This window comes from Sebastes umbrosus, chromosome 6 (genome assembly GCF_015220745.1).
Source record: "Sebastes umbrosus isolate fSebUmb1 chromosome 6, fSebUmb1.pri, whole genome shotgun sequence".
NCBI lineage: Eukaryota > Metazoa > Chordata > Actinopteri > Perciformes > Sebastidae > Sebastes > Sebastes umbrosus.
The window spans coordinates 6,310,474-6,333,924 of record NC_051274.1 but is presented as its reverse complement, the minus strand read 5'-3'; the positions used below and the strand labels follow the sequence as shown (position 1 = coordinate 6,333,924).

Genomic DNA, 23,451 nt, shown 5'->3' with positions numbered 1-23,451 from the left:
AGGAAGATGTATCATAAAAAATCATAAAAGGTAAGACAGCAAAGAAGTCTCAAAAGGGGTCTAAAGAGTTTCTGGCCGACAATATCTACTGAAATGCTGAGGTCTGCATTAAGTCGAGAAAAGATCAGAATGCCTTGGGTGTGCAACTCCCCACCTCAACCTCTTCCAAAATTTGAGGGTGAGGCTGCCCGCGGCTGACTTTACCGTCTTTCAGAGGCTTAGTCTTAGAGCTATAGAGTGAAAATACCGGTAACACATGAAACTAAACCTAAGGAGTCCATTGCTCCCAACCATGTCGGGAAGGGAGCTAAATGCTCCGATGTATGGCTAAATTTTGGCGGGGAAAAATTGGCATGGTGATTTTCAAAGGGGTCCCTTGACCTCTGACCTCAAGATATGTGAATAAAAATGGGTTCTATGTGTACCCACGAGTCTCCCCTTTACAGACATGCCCACTTTAGGATGCAGTTTGGGGCAAAAACAATGACATTTTTTGCAGTATAAATGTTATTTAAGCCTATTCTGAAAATAGTTTCTGCATACTGGGGTCCCTAAACAGTCTTGGAATTACATAGATTGGGTATCATTGTAAATCGCTCAAGTGAACTTTGAAGAGGACGTAACCTCAGTGTGGGTTCAAACAACCTCTCCGAAGTTATAAAACCATCTTTGTATGAAGACACAGGGAGGGAGTTGACATAACACACCTCCAAAATCTTAGCTTCATGTCATGCATTTCTCTTATGCATCAAACAGACGCTGGTTGACTGAGAAGGAAAGAAAACCAGCATTTATTTGTAGTGCGCTGTAAACAGGCTTTTGAATCTGGGTGTCCTCTTTAATTTTCCAGTGCAGTCGTGTTTACAACACTGACCTTTAGTACTCATGTTAAAGGGTTTTGCATGTTGGCAGACCAAATATTTGCAAATCTGTTCACGTTCAAAGACACTGAAACACTTCCTCCTCCCTTTTCAAACCTCGCCCTGCCCTGTTTCCATAAAAGATCAAGAATCAGACTTTTATGGCGTCAAAGGATGACATTTTGGGTGGAACCGCTGCATCTGATGCACACTTCATAAGTAGTAACACATACACTGAGAGGTATTCCCTGCAAAATGTTTGTCAAAAGACTTCTGGGGTTTTAGCAAACTAGTTTCTGATGCACATGCACAAATGTGAATGGGTTGCTACTACACAATGGAAAAGGGTCTCGTTGTCCAGGGTGCTGGTGAGACTAACAACACAATACTGCCTCCTAGTGGGAAAGACTGAAATGGATGGCTCACTACATTACATGATGAAATGCTGGATCTTACTGCTCCACCCTCCTGGGTATTCTTCATTAAAGCAGCAGCTGAGATTGGAGCAAATATGATTAAAAACATATATTTTTATAAAACAATCACTATATCCTGACAGTAGTGCATGAGACAGGTAATCTGAAAAAATTTGCCTCTGTGTCCTCCGGTGCTCCTAACGGCATCTGCAAGATTTCACAGACCGGAGGAAAACAACCAATCAGAGCCGAGCTGGAGCCTGCCGTTCGACTGCCGTCTATGAGAACCGGCTGTCAATCACTCACGAACTACGACCAAACGGTCAAACTAGGCAGCGCTGATCAAATATGAATCAATATTCTGTTATTGTAATGCCTATTTCTCAACTCAAATGTTTTCAGAAACATCTTGTAATGCACGGTTTAGCTGTAAAATGAGAACGTTTATGACCCAGCAGCCATGTTGAGATCTGTCGAGGAAATATCAACCAATAGGAACGCTCTCTCTCTCTGAAATGACCTATGATTGGCCAAAGTCTCCCGTCATGGGCTAGATTTTTTAAAGCCTGATAACAGAGCCATGAGGAGGTGCAGAAGTCTAGTTTTCTCTCAGAACACTTGAATCACAATATGCTTTTATTTTATGCAATTAAATTTGTAGACTATAGGACTACTGATGTGAGACAAAGATTCCTCTTTTTCATTTGTACACTGTTTCAAAGCTGCAGGTGGACACAGAGACAGCATGTCTACCTGTGAGCTAGCATGCTAAATAAGCAAACACACACTGGCACGCATACACACACAACGCTTTGTTGTCATAATTTCTTGCTGTAGTGGCACGAATGGAGTCTGATCGAGCAAGAGAAAAACTGCTGTTTAAGTCTGATGCAATGGCAACAACATAAAGGATTTGGAATCTCTTTAACATTAGTCTCTAAATCGCACTGATTCCAACATATTTTTATTTGATGTAATGTCAAGGCATCTACTGTTCAATTTCTAAGCCTATTTTGCTGCATGCTATAAATAGATGCAAAATAGATCGCAAAATAGATCCATTTTTTTTCCTCCACAATGTTCAAACTATTAAACTACTGTTTGAGATAAACATGTTTGCTATGTCTTTACAATCTTTTAAGAATAAAACCTGAATGAGAACTTTACTTTTCAGTGTGGAAAACCAAGCAGACATTGTGTTCTTTTGCATTTTTAGAGATCACAGCTCAGTTTGTGTTGCACTTGTCCTGTTGAGCACATGCCCTATTCCAGTTATGGATCCCAGACACAGACGCACTCACACACTGACACATATACACAGAGAAGGAGTGCACAGCATTAACCGTCAGTTCTCCTGTGAGAGAGCTCATCCTGACCTGCAGGGTCATACTGTATACTCAGTTCTACTGGTGAGATATTGCCCCCTAACGGTCAGCTGCTGAAATACGAGTTGCGGGGTTGGGTCTGCGGTCTCCACTTCAAGTCACGCCCCCTTTTTTCATAAAGGTGTATGACCTTCCGAGGGCATTCTGGCTTACACCTGTTTATTGTGGCGTTCAACCTGCGTTATTTATCACATTAAACTGATATATTTTATAAAACGTGAGGGAAATGGAAGACCACCTCATAAGGCAGCTGAGAGAGAGGCTACACACCCTGCAGTCAATGAGCATCATGTCACTAGCAACACTACTGGACCCTAGGTTCAAAGGTCATTGGATTTTTCAGTTCAACAAAAGCCACTGAAGCAATAAAAAGGCTATCATCGGAGTGTGAAGCCATTATTAGGTCTGCTGAAACCCGGGAGATCAGCCATCAACATCACAGGATGCTTAACCTGTAACCCAAGGTAGTTTTTATTTGGTTTTGAGGTCAATTTAGATTATTACTACTACACTCACTAACATGGTCTGTGTGTACTTCTCAGGTAACAAACTGTGGCGTCATCTGGATAACAGTGTCATGTAATTTTAAAGGATATTATTGTGTCTTCTATAAATGGAAAACTTTTTTATACTGGACACTGTGTATAAGCATCTAGAGAAACCTGGAGCTCATGCAAGACTTTCATTCGCAGACTTTTCCTCTACTTTTAACAAAATGCAGCCTCACATCCTGATTGAGAGACTTGTCTCTCATTTTAATCTCCCAGACCAGCATCTCATGCTGATTTTAAATTTTCTTACTGTGAGGGTCCAGCAGGTTTTTTCGTGAATGGACAAGATGTCCGAATCAAACACAGGTTCCCCCTCAGGGTTGTGGGTGTTGTAACCCCTCCTATTTTTCATGTACACCGACGGCTGCAGGTCTTCTCAGGAGAACAGGCTTCTTGTTAAGTTTTCTGATGACAGAAATGATCATTGATTTCAGACACAAGACTGAAAACAAAGCTAGTGTCATACACGGCGAAGATGTTCAGATCGTGGAGTCGTATAAAATATCTTGGAACTGTGTTGGATTGTAAACTGAAGTTTCATATTAACACAGAGTCTATCGTCAAACGCGGTCAACAGAGAATCTACTTGTTGAGGAAGCTGAACTCTTTTAATGTCAGCGAGAGGATCTTAACTAACTGTTATTGTTCTTTTATCAAAAGTCTTCTGACCTTTTCTTTTATTTGTTGGTTCAGTGGCTTAACCATTAAGGACAAGAACAGCCTGTATAGCATTGTTAAGGTTTGGTCCAAGATTACTGGAGTCCAACAAAGAGACTTGTGTTCCCTCTGGGAGAATCAGGTGGTAAAGAAGGCTAAATATTAATATAATATTATCAGCCAACCACTTCATGTTCTGTCTCCTGAATTCTCATTGAAGCCTTCAGGACGCCGTTATCAGGCACCTATGAGGAGAATTAACCGTTACTCCAACTCTTTTATTCCTTCTGCTATCGGGTTATTAAACTCAGACAGTAGTCATTTCATGTAAGATTTTTATTGACAATTCCCTTGCATGATAAATCATGTAACAATGTCTATTTATTATCTATTTGTTTTCTCTTATCTATTTTATTGCTATTTATTCTATTTTATTAACTTATTTTCTGTCCTTCGACCTCTGTTTGTCAGTTCTACTGGTCTGTGATTAACATAACATGTTGGATGGTTGTCTGGATGTTGTCTGTGTTTGTTTGTGGGGTAAGCTATGAATTGAATTGCCCTTCTTGGGATCAATAAAGTTGTCTGAATCTGAATAATGCAAGCAAGGATAATCCAGAATGTCACAGCACACGCTACCGTGGAGGTCCAGCGCTTCCTGTCCGAACCAAATATCGGAAGATTGGTGGACCCTCTTTTGTACTGGGAAAGACAAAAAATAATCTACCCACATTTATACGAACTTGCCGTTGGGTTTCTGTGCACCCCAGCCTCATCGGTGCCTTGTGAAAGGGTGTTTTCTAAGGCAGGAGAAGTTGTGTCAAAAAAAAGAAATCGCCTCAGCCCAAACACAGTTGAGAAGCTACTGTTCCTGAATAAAGCATAAATAAAGTCTCCCCTTTACTGTACATCATTGTCCTAGTTACACAAGTACATTCACTGTCCTCTGCCTGGTAAAAACCAATGCCACTTTCCAGAAGTGACACAGAACACTAATATTACGCCTCCTGCCATTATTATATTATATTACACTACACTACAATTATTGACCAAAGGATTGGTTTACACACATAAGATGCATTAGTCCCAAAACAATTATAGTTTATTATACATGTATGTTATATACTCATAATATACTTACTAGAAAATAGACATTATATTATATTTTATAAATGGATTACATGGTAGTAGATTTTTTTTCATTGTTTATAGTCATTCCCAACAGCCTTTACTGGCGCAAAATACAGTTTATCACAGATCACATGGTTGAGATCATATCTGCCTGTTTTACACTCTTTGGCCACCAGGTGGTTTTGTGTGCACATGAAGCCTCGAGAAATGAACCCTTTTCTGAACCAATTTGCTGGAAAGCTTCAACGCTTCATGAGGCTTCAGCTCGCCATCACTAGTAATACGGGAGAGGGCAAAGAAAAACGGGAGTCTCCCGGGAAAATCGGGAGGATGCCGTTGGAGGGCATTAAAACTCGTGATTTTAAATACATAGGTCAAGTTAGCAACAGGCCATTTTTATTTACCAGTTTGTTTAACCTGAATGATGTATATATATATATATATTTTTAATCATTAGCAGTGAGTCTACCACTATGTTGATGTAAGGAGATGTTGAGCTGTGTATTTAAAATCACAAGTGTTTGCTTCCTTCTAGTGGTGACAGCAAGGAACTGTGGCATTGAATCATTCAAAGTGGCGTCGATGTAGATACTATAGCATGCTCACACTTCCTAAAACTTTCAACATACACACAGGTGTAGTTACTCGGGGTCACAGCGGAGGGCAGTGTATCGTCATGGTAGTGACTGGCCATAAGCAATAATAACATGACAAATATACAATATCTAGTGTGATTATTTAATGTTATACAGAGTATTTGTCAGGGATTATTTTGTACACTTAAAGGGAAAAGAAGCACAACATCCCACCAGTGTTTTCCTTTGTATTGCTCATATTGCATTGACAAGAAGATGCAAGGGATTAACATTAAATCACTGCTGTTCAATCTGAGGTAAAAAGGCAACACAAAATGCTCACCGGTTGTACAAAGCAAAGAGATGAACCGTGTATTTAAAATCACGAGTGAGTTCACTGCCCTCTAGTGGCCACTGTGAATAACTGCAATATTTAATTCATCAAGTTAGTATCAATGCAGCCATGTCAACATAACTCTTGCAGTTTGCAGACAGACCCCACTCAAAAATGAGGGCAATAATATTTTATTTTCTCTATGCATTGCTTGCCTGTGTGTCTGTTTGTATTCTTATTCAATAAGTGTTTCTTAAAGCTGAATGCTGTTCATTCACATACAAAGGAGTTCTCCACCACAGCCAACCACCAGCACAATCATAATTCATCAGTTGGAGGATGATAGAGGTGATTATGAATATATAAGACAAATAATATCTTCGCCATTTGCAAAAGACTTCAAGCTGTCTGGTTATGCCAGTGAATGTATTTCAGGTACAGTAACCTTAATTCAGAGTCATGTTTTTCCCCCTAATCCATATATAATTATGCGCCTCATGCAAGTCCATTCAGTTACACAAAACATCAAATGACAGTTAATTCATTCTTCACAGTTTTCTTATATACAAATCCAGATGCCAGGGTGTGAGGGATGTTTCTTTGTGAGGCAAATTAATTCAAAACGACCATAGAAATGATGCCGACCGCCTCAAAGCCCCAAACAAGGAAGCAGGCTGTTCCTATACCCTGTTCCTAGCTATGAAAAGTAGCGCAATTCGCATATAACCCACGTAATCAATTTGTATGTAATCCACGTAATCGTGAGCCAGGACAGGTGACGTAGTATAAAGAGCGACAAAGTCCGCGTATAGGAGGAAGTCGGGGTGGATGGGTGAGTCTAAAAACAGCTGATTTTCACCTAGGAGACTGCTGTTCGTGTCCTGCGTGAAACCAGAAGTCAGCGTTAACTTATTTGTCGCGTAACTTTCGTATTTAAGTAATATCAATTCTATAGTTATTTTAACCCTCTTTTCCTTAACCTAACCAAGTCAGCTAGTTTAGTTGTCTTAACACTGCAGGGGCTTGCACAGGTGCACTGAACAGCACATTCATAGGAAAACGCACAAAAAATAACACAATAACCTTTCGTAAGATATCATATGGACCACTCTGTGACGATATGTTGCGCACAATGTAACGATAACAGTGGCTGTGTGTGAAAGTGAGCGAGAGAGTGAAATCGTTGTAAGTGGTAAATAAAGTATCACTGTCAATTCACAATTAATTTTGGAAAACTCAGCTGTTGATGCGCGTCCCAAAATGCATCCTGCACAAAGTCTTGTTTACCAGTCCGGCTTCTTTTGACAAAGCAACTGTTGCATTGAGACTGACGCTCTGGTAAAATAACTGTACCAAACAGCACATGGACATAGTAGGCCATTAACTATCTAGGGAGCATTTAGCAGCTAAAGAGACAGCTAGAAGGAGATAATAGCCTACTGGACTTAAAGCTGCAGTGAGTAGAATTGGAGCAAATATGTTTAAAAAAAGTTATTTTTATAAAACAGTCACTATATCCTGACTGTAGGTCATGAGACAGGTAATCTGAAAAAAAAATCATGTGCCTCTGTGTCCTCCGGTGCTCCTAACGGCATCTGCAAGATTTCACAGACCGGAGGAAAACAACCATCAGAGCTGATCTGAGGTCTGCCGTCCAGCTGCCGCCTATGAGAGCCGGCTGTCAAACACTCACGAACTCCGACCAAACGGTCAAACTAGGCAGCGCTGATCAAATATGAATCAATATTCTGTTACTATAACGCCTATTTCTCTCCTCAAATGTTTTCAGAATCATCTTGTAGTGTACTGTTTAGCTGTAAAATGAGAAAGTTTGTGACCCGGCAGCCATGTTGAGATCAGGTTGAGATGGCTTGAAGGAACACCAAGTACCATTCACATGACCGGAGCACAGCCAATAGGAACGCTCTCTTTCTTAAATGACTTGTGATTGGTCAAAGTCTCCATCACGGGCTAGATTTTTGAAAGCCTGAAAACAGCCATGAGGAGGTGCATTAGTCTAGTTTTCTCTCAGAACACTTGAATTCCAATATGCTGAAAGGTTATTATGGAATTTTTGCCCAATGATGCCAAAAATATTCTGCCTACTGCCACTTTAAAGAGAGATTTGTATTGTATTGTATTTAATACTCTTATCAACATGGGAGTGGGCAAATATGCTGCTTTATGCAAATGTATGTATATATGTATTATTGGAAATCAATTAGCAACACAAAACAATGACAAATACTGTCCAGAAACCCTCACAGGTACTGCATTTAGCATAACAAATATGCTCAAATCATAACACGGCAAACTGCAGCCCAACAGGCAACAACAGCTGTCAGTGTGTCAGTGTGCTGACTTGACTATGACCTGCCCAAACTGCATGTGATTATCATAAAGTGGGCATGTCTGTAAAGGGGAGACTCGTGGGTACCCATAGAACCCATTTTCATTCACATATCTTGAGGTCAGATGTCAAGGGACCCCTTTGAAAGTGGCCATGACAGTTTTTCCTCCCCAAAATTTAGCGCAACTTGGGCGCATTATTAAACCTAATTTGCGATGACATGGTTGGTACCAATGGATTCCTTTCATATGACACCAGTATCTTCACCCTAGCTTTAAAACTGAGCCCGGTATAACCTCCGGATGATCGATTGCGTTAACGCGTTATTAACGCTTTGACAGCCCTATAGTGTAAATGTAATTGATCATTTACCTCATGATTTGATGACTAAGAACTGTCCCAGATTACAGATTCTAGACTGCTTATACATACTTTGAATTAGTCCTGTCAGATTTGTTGGAATGTAAGTTAATTTACTATTCCTACATGTACAGTATTTCTTTCTCTGAGTCATCAGCATCAAAAAATTAAAACAAATACATAATATTTCCTTCAGTAAACACATTTTTTATTTGGTTTGGTAGCAAAAACAGCACCTCAGGACAACAGTATGATGTGGGCAGCCTCCTAAGGGGTCGATCACTTTCAGTTATAGGACACGCACAGGGAAGACATGCACTACCTACTGCAGCAGGCAATTTTAAGACATTAGTTGACCAACAATGCTGAAGCACTGTCTAAGTACTTTCACATTCCTTTGACAACACCACTGTCTATGCAACACTGTTTTGAAGGGAACAGCCCCTCGTGTATGGAATAGCTGTTGCATAGATTTCAAGGGAGTGTTATACATATATATTTTGTTTCTCATAGTTGCAATTTGCCCAGTTTTTATCTCACTTCTTGAGATAAAACTACCTTTTTTAGTACAGACAGTCAGACATCAGACATACAAAATATATTTTGGTCCCTTTTTAGATCTTTGATAGTGTTAGGATCATTTATTGCTTCATGGAAAACATGTTTAGGCTCCATTCGAGAGTGGCTGGCAAGCATTTTACTTCATAGTTTGGGGGAAGGGGGGTGAACTGTAAGTATAAAACTACCAGAAAGGAAGAGGAGATAATATCAGACACCTCTTAACTAGACTGCTCAATCCTCAATGACCTCAGAGGACTCAGACACCACTCTGCCGTCCTTGGTCTCGATCATCTTGATAACAACATTCTTCTTGCTCTGGGTGGTGGTGCTGTAACTGCCGCCGCCGGTGCTGCCGCTGCTGAAGCTAGTGCCGCCGCCACCGCCCATGCTACCGCCGCCCATGCTACCGCCATATCCGCCTCCGTATCCACCTCCATATCCGCCGCTGCTAAAACCGCTGGAGTAGCCGCTTGAGTAACTGCTCTTCATGCTGTCCATGGGAAATCCACTGTAGCTTGCTGTTGAGACAAGGGAGGCAGGAGAAAAAACAGTTAAACGTGGAAAAGTGTGGAATCCGAACAAAATCCAATCAATGAAGACCATTTGTTGAGACTTCAGTCGTTACAAAGATAACGGAGGCGAGGTCGGTGAAGATGACTTACAGCTCTGTTGGGAGATGTTGATAGACTTGATGCCAGTCGCCAGCCTGTCCTCCTCTCCTTCCAGCAGCTTCCTGTAGGTGGCAATCTCAATGTCCAGAGCCAGCTTGACATTCATCAGGTCCTGGTATTCTCTGATCTGGCGGGCCATGTCCTGTTTGGCTCTCTGCAGGGCGTCTTCCAGGTCCCTAATGCGGGACTTGGCGTCCTTCACTGCCATCTCACCGCGCTCCTCAGCCTCAGCGATCTGGGCCTCCAGGTTGGCACGCTAGGAGAAGACAAATGAGCCCAAAAAGTAAGACTTTGTCCGCTGTCTCGATTGTTAAATGACAATAACAAAACTATATGTAATGGCCCAGAATGGTGTACCACGGTGGCAAAAAAAACATTTTCCTATACCTGTCCCTTGACAGCATCAATCTCTGATGTCAGTCGCTGGATCATGCGGTTGAGGTCTGAGATCTCTGTCTTGGTAGACCTGAGGTCATCTCCGTATCTGCTGGCGGATGTCTGCATCTCCTCATACTAAATAAACAAAAAAGACATTACAAACTGGAAACCCTATTGATCAGAACACTGCATGTGCTGACTCATAAACTGATGACATTTCTTTCAACATAAATTGAACCTATACTCATGGCAAGTAGGGTTTGCACACACCATATGTACCTTTCTAGATAAAGAAATGACAGAAACATGAACATAAGAAGAGTTCAAAAGGACTTCTCAATCACCTTGCTCTTGTACCATGTCTCTGCCTCGGCGCGGCTGCGGTTGGCAATGTCCTCGTACTGTGCCTTGACCTCCGCCACAATGGAGTCCATGTCCAGGTTACGGCTGTTGTCCATCTCCACAATGACTGAAGTGTCCTTGATCTGGCTCTGGAGTTCATGAAGTTCCTGAAGGAGCACAAGGAGGGAGATTAGTAAACCCCGCCTCATTGAGGAAACCCATCCAGCTGATGTACTTCCAGGGATGGCACAAGAGTGCGACTGAGACGAATTTTGTGCCGTACCTCCTCATAGATCGACCTGAGGAAGTTGATCTCATCTGTCAGACTCTCCAGCTTGGCCTCCAGCTCAACCTTATTCATGTAGGCCTCGTCGACATCCTGGAACAAATAACAATGCTTGTTAGTGTGAGACATCAAAAAGGACTCTTTCTCCAGGTGCTAAAAGAAATAATACAATTTGCAACTCAAAGACAAGTTGAGTAAATGCTGATGCTGACCTTCTTGATGAGGACAAAGTCATTCTCACACTCGGTGCGCTTGTTGATCTCATCTTCATACCTGAGAGGAAAACAAACACAGTCCATGGTTAGATTTGGAGTATTCATGAAGAGTCTCATCTCATGCTCCTGTTCAGTTTTGAGCGTGTGTACACCAGTGTAACACTAGGAGGTGCAAGTAGTCCATCCCTAACTCTTGAACTCCTTTGGGACATTTGCCTTGCACATAGTCAGTTGGGTCAGGGCCAAGCGTGAGAGGTGTTACTGATATTTCTCCCTCGGGGCTCCTCTGAACTCAGCTGATATGCTTCATTTGTCTGTGGACAACTGACGAATATGTGGTGGCACTATTGTACCTGTGCATGTGCGTGTCAGCATGCACGCATTAGTGCTTATGTCCTCTAGACAACTCTGTAAAACCTCCAGTCACATGTAACGTAATGGGTGTTCGAAACATGCTTCCTCAGTGCTGTAATTCCCGAGAGTTTGTGTATGACGCAAGACAATGGACAGATGTAGGGAGTAGTCCACAAAGAGATTAACTCAATGTGCTGCAAGGCTAGTATTGAAGCACAAATTGGACTTGAAGTATTGTACATTGGTCGTGATGTAAGAAAAAAATCCAGCTGTATTTTGTGTATGAATGAAATTTCTAGGCGTTTTGAAAATCGTCCGGTGCAATCTATGAAAAAGATGAATCCTAGATAAACCATACGCCTCTTTATGGGTCAGAACGAGCCCGACACCGCATACTCAGATCATTTTTAGCCCTCATTGCCTCCTTCCTTCCACACTCACTTGTTCTTGAAGTCCTCCACCAGGCCCTGCATGTTGTGCAGGTCGGCCTCCAGCTTCATCTTGTCGTTGCCCAGGCTGTCGAGCTGTCTGCGCAGGTTGCCGATGTAGGCCTCGAACATGGCGTCGATGTTGGAGCGGGTGGTGGTCTGTCCCTGCAGCAGGTTCCACTTGGTCTCCAGCATCTTGTTCTGCTGCTCCAGGAAGCGAACCTGATGTGTAGAGAAAGAAGGGTAGAAGGGTTACGAGTAAGCCAAACCAATCAAAAAGCTTTTACAAAATAATCAGCGACTTACATGTTTACTGTAACGAATATGTGAAGACGGATTCCTTGTCCTCAGTTATGAATTATCTCAAAATTCCCTTTAAAAGTATCATGTAACCGAAGTAAAAAAAAACATAATACTCAATCATCAGGGTCAACCTCGCCATGCCTCCTATTCGCCGTCTATAGTCTTTGTTGTTCTTATCTAACTTTGGAGTTTTGCAAGCTGCTGTTGGCTGCATTTCCAGACTGGCAGTACTTTTTCCAAAGGAAGGCCTGACGTACTACGTGCATCCTGACAGGAGGTAGTGGGGAGGGAGAACAAGACGAGGTTGGAAAAAAAAAACACTGATGGAGGAATAGGGCTAGTTAACCCTTCTCCCGCAGGTCTTCCTGTTTTTGTACAGCAAAATTCGCAGTCAAAGAAGACAAACGCAGAGAGAGAAAGGGGGTTGAAGCGAAGTTCCATCCGCAGGCAGAAGCAGGAAGGTAAATATTTAACTGTGTTATAGATGTGATGATGGGAGAGTAGAGAGGGGAGGGGGAGAGGGGGAAGTGAGGGCGATGAAGAGAGGAGGAGGAGGGGAGAAATGGAAGGTGGGGAGTTTGCATATTTCTGAACAGTAAAAAGCAAGGTAGTGACTCATGGACCTTGCTCTGAAACACTGCACTCTGAAAGGTGAGATCTAACCAAGAGCTTCTTCGTTAGAATTGGAGTAAGTACAGATAATGAAGTGCCTTCAAATGGACTGACGCCACAAGATAACGAGATGATAGAAGGGTGGAAGTTTATCTGCTTTTGGTGTTGAAGAATGCACTTTATCTTCTTTTAATCATTGCGCTGGGAGAAGGGGAGTTGACATGTGGCCAGTCAGCTGGCATTGACCAGAACATGAAACCGTTTTAAATATTAACCCACTGCTGAGGCCTCAGAGGACAGATACACTCTTGAGGATTACATGCTGGGTTTAAATGCTGATTTAAATGATGAAAAGTCAATGTAATCCCAATGGACACTCCTTTTAAAATGTGTCACTGTGAAAGAAGGTTTTGTCTTTAAAGTAACAATGGCACTCAGTACTGACTGTGCGTGCGTGCATGTGTGTGTGTGCATGTGTGTGTGTGTGTGTGTGTGTGTGTGTGTTTGGGAGGGGTGGGGGCCACCAGGGCAGCACAAAGAGCCACACCCCAGCTAAGGGAGGGATCATTCCCAAGGTAACTCGTATCACAAGCCCTGAGCTCTGCCCTGACACACCCTTAGCTTTCTTTCTCTCTCTTTCTCTCTCTCTCTCTCTCTCTCTCTCTATTTGTCTTTCTCTCTCTCTCCATTCTTCAAGTCTGTTTTTCATCACTATAAAAGGACAGGCTGAGCCAAAAGATAGACAGCCTAACCCTAACTTTGAGCTACAGCACTTCTTTTTTCTGCCTTGACTGCATTTGTGGGAGGTGACGAGATCCGAGAGGGGAATAAATCAACATTCTCCGTGCAGCAAAAAGTGAGGAAATCAGCATTACAAGACATGTGGCAAACATATGGACCTCCATATCAAATATTTGATAACTATGTCACAGCACTGTCAGGAAACATTCAGCTTTTTGACTACACTGTGACTGAGCTTTCCACACACCCAAAGCAGTTTCTGTCTGAATGAAAAGAAGAATAAGGCAAAGACCAGCGAGAACCAGATATTTTGACACACACACACACACACACACACACACACATCTGTATCTACCCACTATTACAAGCTCTTACCTTGTCAATAAAGGAAGCAAAGCGGTTGTTGAGGGTCTTGATCTGCTCCTTCTCCTGGGTGCGGACAACTTGGATGTTGGGGTCAATCTCAAGGTTCAGGGGGGCCAGAAGGCTCCTGTTCACAGTAACGGCGGTGATTGGGGCCTGAACACCCATGCCACCACCGTAGCCCATGCCCATGCCTCCAGCACCACCACTGAAGCCCATGCTCATGCCTCCAGCGCCACCACCGTAGCCCATGCCCATGCCCATGCCTCCTCCGCCACCACCCATGCTTGAGCTCAGGCCATAGGCACTGGAACTGGTGATGCCACCACCTCCAAAGCCCCTGTTGCCTGATCCATATGAACTCTTGGTACTGTAGCTCTTACGGGAGGTGATACCGCCTGATCCTGATGTGTAGGAACTGCTGCTGAAGCTCCGTGGGCCAGTGGAACTCTTCACAGCGTAGCTGCTCTTAAAACTCATTCTGAAATCTGGAGGTTTTCTTTCTTTTGGATGAAATGAGTCTGGGAAGGTCAGACTGGCACGGTTTAGCAGGTCAGGCAGGCAGGCAGGAAGGCAGGCAGAGGGGAGAGACCAAAGTGGATAGAAAAGAGAAGAAACTACTGAGGAGTTTTAAAGCCTGTGGCTGTGGGAGGGGACTGTGGTGAGCTGCCATTGGCTGCGAGTCTGGGTGCGAGACGGAGGCAGGGCTGTAACATTACACTCCTATGACACATTGTCCGGTCACTCTAAACCATTACCTGGTCTCACTACAGGGCTTCTCTGTGTTGTTAGAGAAAACCTGGTCCTTGGAGAGGATTGTCGAGTGGTTCTGTTTCTTTGCTTTGATCTCCTGTGTGTGTGTGTGTGTCTCCAGGTAAAACTACTCAATCTCACCACAGCTGATTCAACAGGTCTGGTTAAATCATAGAAAAACATCTATATCCAGGAGCAGCTATGTATCAGAAAAAGTGCAGTTTGTGTGGGGGTGGGGTTGGTTGGTGGGTTAAGAACTGGGCCTAGGAGTTCTTACACATCGATGCTGGTTTATATCTGTAAAATTAAGATGTGTTTATAATTCCGTGGTAAGGGAGGGAGGGTACGGCTGATTATCTCTTGGAACAAACAACAATTTGGCAACACTTTCTTCCCATTCACCATCCTTTCTATCAGTTTGAGTGTTGAGTATTCACCATCACTCGTTCCGTGTAATTATTTCCAATTAATTTCCAATTACATAATTCACATTTACTTCATTATTGCACAACCTGTTTACATTACAGTTTATACATTTTACTATTACAGTACTCCTGTCTACCACTTTACTAAATTCTACTTTTTTTTCATCTGATATTATATTTTATTCCTACATTTTTCATTGCATTTCATTGCCCTCACATCCCTCAGCTGTTTTACATACTGAACTACACACAAAGTCACTGCACAGCTCTTATTGCACGGCGTTGTTGAATACTCAATTCTGATTGGTCAATCACAGTGCTCTACAGTCTGTTATTAGCAGACCGTTGCTATGTATAACAGACCGTTGCTATGGGTGCAGTTCGGATGTCGGACTCTGGAGGATCGTTTTTGTGTCAAATCATTGATTTCTTAAGTAAGTAGCTGTGTAACAAGCAGTATAATGTACAACAAACGGGTCATTGTTGTGACATAAACCCCACGTCGGGGTCCATCGCGGGTCCTGTCGGGGTTTATTGCACAACAATGACCGGCTCGCTGTACATTATCCCTTACATAACACAGCGTAAAACCACAAAGTCATCTCTAAGTTACATGGATGTAATCTTCTTAACTACGTTATAGGTTACGTTACGTGCCATTATATATGTAACTAACCCAAAACAATGATCTTTCCCTAAACCTAACCAAGTTTCCTGTGAAAACGGAGGCTTACTTTGAAAGACAGCGTAGGCCTATAATGAGCGGAGATTGACACATACAAAACTGACGCTAAAGGGGTACGTACGGCGTCATAGCTGCCGTTATTTGACGAGCTGGGAGTGAGAACGTGTTGCATCATGGGTTTATTATGTTTACATAATGTGTTAATTAGCGAGCTTTCCAGTCTTAATGCTAAGCTTAGCTCACCGGCTGCTCGCTGTTGCATCGTATTTAATAGTATCAATCTTCTCATCCAACTCTCAGCAAGAAAGCGAACAAGCGTATATCCCAAACTTTTGAACTACTGCCTTAACCCAGAGCATCTGATTGGTCATAAACACTGCAGGGAAAAACAGCTGGATGTCATACTGTAAGCCATATAGCACCGTTTGCTAGATGTGCTAGCATTCACCATCAAACTCAATTGAAAGCAATGCCACTCAAGACAAATTCTGCTGGCTCTCCTAAAAACACTAGGGCTGGATTAAAATATTTAATCGCATGAGTGTCCATAGTTATTCGCGATTAATCGCAAATTAATTGCAAAATGTACCCTAAAGGGAAATCTGTCAAGTTATCAACATGAGAGTGGGCAAATATGCTTGCTTTATGCAAATGTATGTATATATTTATTATTGGAAATCACTTAACAACACAAAACAATGACAAATATTGTCCAGAAACCCTCACAGGTACTGCATTTAGCATAAAAACATATGCTCAAATCATAAATGGTAAATGAGCTTGCATTTATATAGCGCTTTTCTAGTCTTCTGATCACTCAAAGCGCTTTACACTACATGCCAACATTCACCCATTCATACACTAATGGCAGAGGCTGCCATGCAAGGTGCCAACCTGCTCATCAGGATCTGATCTAAATACTAATCATAACATGTCAAACTGCAGCCCAACAGGAAACAACAGCTGTCAGTGTGTCAGTGTGCTGACTTGACTATGACTTGCCCCAAACTGCATGTGATTATCATAAAGTGGGCATGTCTGTAAAGGGGAGGCTCGTGGGTACCCATAGAACCTATTTTCAATGGCCATGACGGTTTTTCATCACCAAAATTTGGCATAGGTTTGGAGCGTTATTTAATCTTTTTCGCGACAAGATAGTATAACCAATGGATTCCTCAGGTTTTCTAGTTTTATATGATGCCAATATATTCACTCTAGCTTTAAAACTGAGCCCACTACAACCCCAGAAAAATGCGTTAAAGAAATTGGTGGCGTTAAAACAAGTTTGCGTTAATTTGTCACTTGTACAGCCCTAAAAAACACCAAATAAAACAGTTTATGATGCTGAGAAGCACTTGGAAAATCCCCAACAGTTAATGTGTATATTTCAATTTTCGAGCGTCTTTAAAACTGGAGTATACACTCGTTACCACAGCGGTATCCTCCAGTAACACATTTTGGAGGAAGTTTAACAGTTTTGGATGCTTTAGGGCTCAAAATTCCTCGGCTGCTGCAGGCAACCTGAATGCACCACCATGTCTGGTTCTGAACATAACACATACCACATGTACAGTTTTTTATCTGCAAACCAGGTGAACTGCACTAACCAGCTGGCTTTCATTACTCTCAAATATGAGGTATGTTAGGTCAACGCCACTGAGCCTGAGGCTTTTAAAAAACAATGAACACAAAGTGTATTTAATGCTAATATACAACTTTTTGCTCATGTCTGTCTACACGACATGCACCTCAGATTACAGAGTTGTGATGTATTATTAGTACCAATAAACACCTGTCCATAATTCATAACTGATGCTTATTCCCTAGAGAACTTCTCACTGTGTAAACATTGTTAAAGAATTCCTATACCGCTGATAACACAGCCGCTATTGCTCCAATCGTTCCTGCCTGCAGTGCAACAGAACCATGTTTCCCATCATGCAGCAGTGTGTAACTATGGCAGCATACATGGCGGCTCAACCTTCCACTGTCCTTCCACCAATACCGGCCCTGCATTCCTCTCCTCCCCCATTTATTTCCTCCTCCAGTCCCTCACCACAATGAGTCATGAGCCTTGGCACTACCAATCCAACCCCCTCCACCACCATATCCTTTCTCCACCATCTTCTCTAACCTCCTTCCTTTCCCACCAGTGGCTCTTGGCCTCACTATTACCATGATAATAAAGCACCCAAACACACCCAAATAAAATAGACTCCAATCCTCCATTCAGCCAAAATGGATGCCAGCCCTGGAGCAAGGCATTTGCGATTGCAGTGCACAGAGTTGCACAGCTCGGACGGAATGACTGACTGACTGACTAAAAAAGAGCATGTGGCAATATTGATATGATGTTATGAATCTGAGTTTGAGCTTTCGCCACATAGGAAAAATCCAGTAAGTAACAGAAATAAACAGCAGCAAAGGGCAATCCCCGCTTTGCTTTGTGAAATGCACATGACTGCAGTGATATCATGGTGAAATCACCAGGTTTTGAATCATGTGGGATGTTAATCCAAAACCCACAGAAAGAAGAACAGATCTTTCTCAGAGCGCTTGGAAGTTGATTGAATTTCAGTTAATGCCACCATGAATTATACAATATGCTTTGGTTGATCGTATGACTCTCATTGCTCTGGCCAATCGAAATAACTTAAAGCTGAAGTAGGCGAGATTGGAGCAAATATGATTCAAAAAAGTTATTTTTATAAAACGGTCAAAGTAGGCAGTGCTGATCAAATATGAATCAATATTATGTTACGTTAATGCCTATTTCTCTCCTCAAATGTTTTCTGAATGATCTTTTACTGCACGGTTTAGCTGTAAAATGAGAAAGTTTGTGACGCAGCCGCCATTGTGAAATCTGGTGAAGGAACGCCAAGTTCCGGTCACATGACCGGAGCACAGCCAATAGGAACGCTCTCTCAATGAAATGACCTGTGATTGGTCAAAGTCTTCCGTCACATCACTAGATTTTTTAAAGCCTGAAAACAGAGTCATGAAAGATAAAAGAAGAAATACATCCAACATTACTACAGTTCAGAAACCGAGGTGATCACACACCTTTTTTATCCTATTGTTCATTGTATGTTATTATAAGCAATGTGTGTAATTCAGATTTCCATTTCATTTCAACATTTGATAGGATGTTACACCACTTTTTTGGATTTATCAGGGCTGCAAACAACAAGAATAAAACTCAAATATTGATTCAGCTTGCAATAATGTCCTTGCATATTTATTTTCTGCACTTGACAGTGTTGTACTTAATTTCCCTTATTGCATGTTTTCTCTAACGCACTTCGTCCACCAGCAGTAGAAGTTCTTACTGCTCCAGTTTGGTGTTCTTTTTCTTTCCATTTCAGACAGTTTCTCATTATTTAATCCCTATTTATTTATTTATTTATTCATGTATTTATAATATATTTATATTATAAATAAATTATATATATATTTACATACATTAGATTGCTGTTAATTTCACATGCTAGCTGTTACTGGGGGTATTAAGGATTTGCATCAATACTTTTCTTTTTTTTAGAAGAAGAACATTCTTCACTTGAGTAAAGTGTAAGGATTTTTTTTTTTTAAAAGAATGAACATTAAATGGCGGATGTTGGGTAAATCCTAGTCTCTGATTGGCTATTCCTGCTCAGAGCCAACATGTGATCACATGAGAGCTGATCCTGAATTCTACTCCTACACTTTGTCGTAAGTAGCAAATAAATGTGTTTATTAAGCGTAATTCGAAAAAGTTTGGTAAATACGGACCCTGGTTTCAACACCGCTCTTAAGTCAAGAAACCATCACATGACATCTGAAAAAAGATTTAATCAGTTGCAATCACAATCAATCATTAAATGTGATTTGTCACATTGGTATTTGTGTGGTCTTACTCTGTGCTCAGGAGATAAATGACAATGTGAGATGTCAGTATTGAGATCAATCAAGCTCAATCAAGTTACTCAATACTATGCATTCATTACATTTCTTGGCGCCTCTGTTTCATCCAGCTTCTTGTTACAGTGCTAAAACAGGCTTCCAATCATATTTGGACAACCTGAGTAACACTATATTTACATACTATAACAACAGTGTGAAGAGGTACACTAATCAAATTTTTGAGTTTAGTTATTTACTCTGCAAAGGGTGGTGACCGTTTCACAGTACGCCTGCCATTCATTCCATTCACCTCAATCAGTAGTAATGAAGCCTTCATCAGGACCAGTCTCATGCTTGCAGTGATTGTCACCTATACTGTCATTACAGCATTAACAGCCTGAGGTTGATATCTGCTGGCAAATCACAAGCTAAACAGGCCACTGTTAGTTCTTGTTTGACCGGGGCTGAGCGGCGGTTAGCGGGACTTTAGAAGTGAGTGTGAACAGAGATGGACCTTTACACTGGGTGTGATGTAACTCTCCATAAACATCTCAGAGGACCTACACTGCTGTTGGCTCCTACTTACCAAAAATAAGTTCATTCAAGTGTGCTATTAGTATACCTCTTTTAAACTTAAAATAAGAGAGTATGCTTTCAGTTTACTTTTTATGTACTTATCAGAGATATACGTAACAAAAGTATACTTAAGTATACTTGGCTCATAATGAGAATTATACGGAAAAATCTAAGTATATTTGGTTTAAAGTCCTACTTGTGCTTTTTCATCGAGATATACTTAAGAAAAGTATAATTAAGTATTCTTATTCAGACTGGAATCTCTGTTAAAAAGTGGGCTACAAGAGTACTTGCAGTATAAAAACGATTAAACTAGAAGTTTACTGAGAGTATACTTTAAAGTGCACTTTCATAAATGGGCTACAAGTATATACAAGTATACTTGCAGTATAAAAACTATTGAACAAGTAGTTCACGGGGGGTATACTTTTAAGTTCACTTTCATAAACTATAAAGTAGGCTACAAGTATATACAAGTAAACTTGCAGTATAAAAACTATTAAACTAGACGTTTACTGAAAGTATACTTTAAGGTGCACTTTTATTAACTAAAAAGTGTGCTACAAGTATATACAAGTATACTTGCAGTATAGTATAGTTGAAGTACAAAGTAAAACTTAGGTGTAAACTAGTTGCGCACTCAATGTTTATTATTCTTACACTTGAAGTGTACTTTAAAGTATACTTTTATAAACTAAAAAGTGGGCCAATTTCGTCCCAAGAAGTATTAAAGTAGTACACTTACAAGTATACTACTAGTACATTGATATTAGTATACTTACTACATAAAGTAAATATATACTTGAACTTTATTTACTGTATGTATACTTCATAAAATAAACTTGAAGTTTACTACTTTTTTGAGTCTGCACAAAGCTGTCACAAGGCGTGTCAGAGTGTGTCCCAGCTACTGTAGTGTATGTGTGTGTGGGTGTGTGTGTGTGTGTGGGCAAGGTATTGAGGGCGTGTGTGTTGATGCGTGTAACTCTCTCTCACCCCTGTGCTCCACTCGACTGTAAAAGACACACAGGGCGGAGGAATGTTTGTCGTGTTAGTCATCATCATACAATATTTGTCAAAATCGTAGTCGTTAACTAAAATGGGTCATTGTCATGAGCTATGTTGGGCTTCTCTTGACACAAGCATCAGGAATGTCATCACTAGATTTGATGTTGTCGCAACCCAGTCCCCAGACAAAATGTTGGCATTGTACGTTTCTGCAAACCAACATTACGTTGAACGTCAAATGTTTCTGAACCATAAAATGTGTTTCCTAAATACGTTTCATATCAGCCTCACATCACGCTTGCAGAAACGCACAATGACACGTGGTTAACATTGTGAAATAGTGATAATAAACGTTTGTGTCAAAATAATAACGTAACGTAACAACCATAACAACGTAACTACCTTAAAGTCTTACGTAACAAGCGTAACAACGTAACATAACAAGTGTAAAATTTACTTTAGGTTTTACACGGGACACAAACAGCGGTCTCCTGAAAGTCCTATGTTTGTTTGACCCATCAGTGGATTCTCTCGCTTGTTATACTCATTATTATACCACTTATCTTTCATACCACGCAACTTTCAATCACGGTCGAGCTATATACCAATCTGTGGTTCGCAGGAACGTACAATGCCAACAGTTTTTCCTGGCGACTGGGCTGGTTATTGTTACTGGGTGGTTTCATTGCAGTGTGTCTTTAGTTCAACAATAACTTAAAGCTATCCAGCAGCCCTTCCTGGCAGGATACACAGGATAATCACCCTGCACACTGAACAACCTTTTTTGTTTTAAGGCCCTGGTAGCGATAGAACAACCCTCCCTCTCAGATAGACAAACCTGTTTCACTTAGCTTTCCTCTGGAACAGCAGGTTCTGTGGGATTTTCTAGATAAATATTAGATTGGAAAGTTGCCTCTAGGAACCTCACACGAGGCTGGTGAACACTGTCATGGAAAGATAACATCCAGCCTGTTCTCATTCCCAAAAACCGAGGCTTTGTCACAACCGGCGCCGCGTGATGCCGATTCACAAGGCACCCTTTAGCGGCGGTATGAGACGCACCGGGCTTTCTATTAACTACAATGTAAACCCATCCGTGGTGACAGTAAACGCTCAGGGAAAGTGCTGTGGTGACGTAGTTTAAAAAGTGAACAAAACCAACAAACACAAGGCTTTCATCCAGGAGAACGCTGTTCGTGTCCCATGCGTAACATTTCACTTTCACTTTACAATCAACTGTTCGTTTGTGTCCCATGTTCACAACGTCAAGTCACATTTGCACTGTAAAAACCCAGCCATGTTGTTTTTTTCCTAAACCTAACTAAGAGGTTTTGTTGTCTTAACCTAAGCAAGTGTTTTGTTTAATTCACAACATTAAGCACGCGTTTACTGCGACTGAAAAGTGATGCTGAGGGGTCTGAAAAGCGTCAGTATGTAACGAGTTGGGATAAGAACGTGTTGGCATTTCTGGAAAAGTGGTGCATGGGGTTATAGTTAGAGTGATAGGGGAGAGTGGGGTGAATTGAGTCAGTTTTTACTTGAGGCGTCTTTAAAGTGAGGGAATTACATTAATGTCTCCAACAAAATGTGTGAATACATATTTTTCAGGATGAGGGGCATCCTTGGGAATAATCAATTTGTATCTAAAATAAACAGTTTTCAAAATATGGCTTTCCAAAAAAAGAGGTCTCTTGGCTGCTCTTGGCATTGTATCAAAAATTGCATCACATTTTTGTGTGGTAAATCTGCTGCCACTATTATAAACTATGTGTCGTGCGAGAACCGAAAGCTTGACAGGCGTAACGACACTAACTAAAGCTGGGCATACAATGTACGATTTTAGAAATGTTGTTGTGTACTTCCTACTCATACTGTACGAGTATGGTCCGATCGTCAGCCACGACCTGAGTGCTCACACTGTACATCTAAAATAGAAAAAAAATACACAGCCCGCCGGCCCTTGCGGGCCGTTCTAGCTGTTGACAGTTGTCAATAAAGATTCAGCCGGTCGGGAGGAGTTAACCGGTCCTCGGTCCCCTCATGGATGTATTAAGAGAACTGGATACAGCGTTAGAGGCGGGGCCCCGTTCATTACTATGAAAGTAGCTCAGTGGCGCATGAAGCCAAAATGGCTCGACTACCGTCTGGAAAAGTACCCGGATCTTCCGGCGATCTTCCACATCCATTCGGCACATCGGACATGCGCAGTAGCGTCTGCTCGGTCACATGGCTCTTTCACGGCATCCCAA

At 41.5% G+C, this 23,451-nt stretch overlaps 1 protein-coding gene across 1 annotated transcript; it reads right to left on the bottom strand.

Moving 5' to 3' along the window:
* Nucleotides 1-8,805: 8,805 nt before the first annotated feature.
* Nucleotides 8,806-14,489, bottom strand: krt8 (keratin 8). Its single transcript, XM_037774127.1, has 8 exons — nucleotides 13,886-14,489; nucleotides 11,868-12,076; nucleotides 11,070-11,130; nucleotides 10,855-10,950; nucleotides 10,574-10,738; nucleotides 10,239-10,364; nucleotides 9,843-10,107; nucleotides 8,806-9,698 (listed from the first exon to the last, which is right to left on the bottom strand). The coding sequence occupies exons 1-8, from the start codon at nucleotides 14,351-14,353 to the stop codon at nucleotides 9,412-9,414; spliced, it is 1,677 nt and encodes a 558-aa protein (XP_037630055.1). The 5' UTR covers nucleotides 14,354-14,489; the 3' UTR covers nucleotides 8,806-9,411.
* Between the last annotated feature and the right edge of the window lie 8,962 nt (nucleotides 14,490-23,451).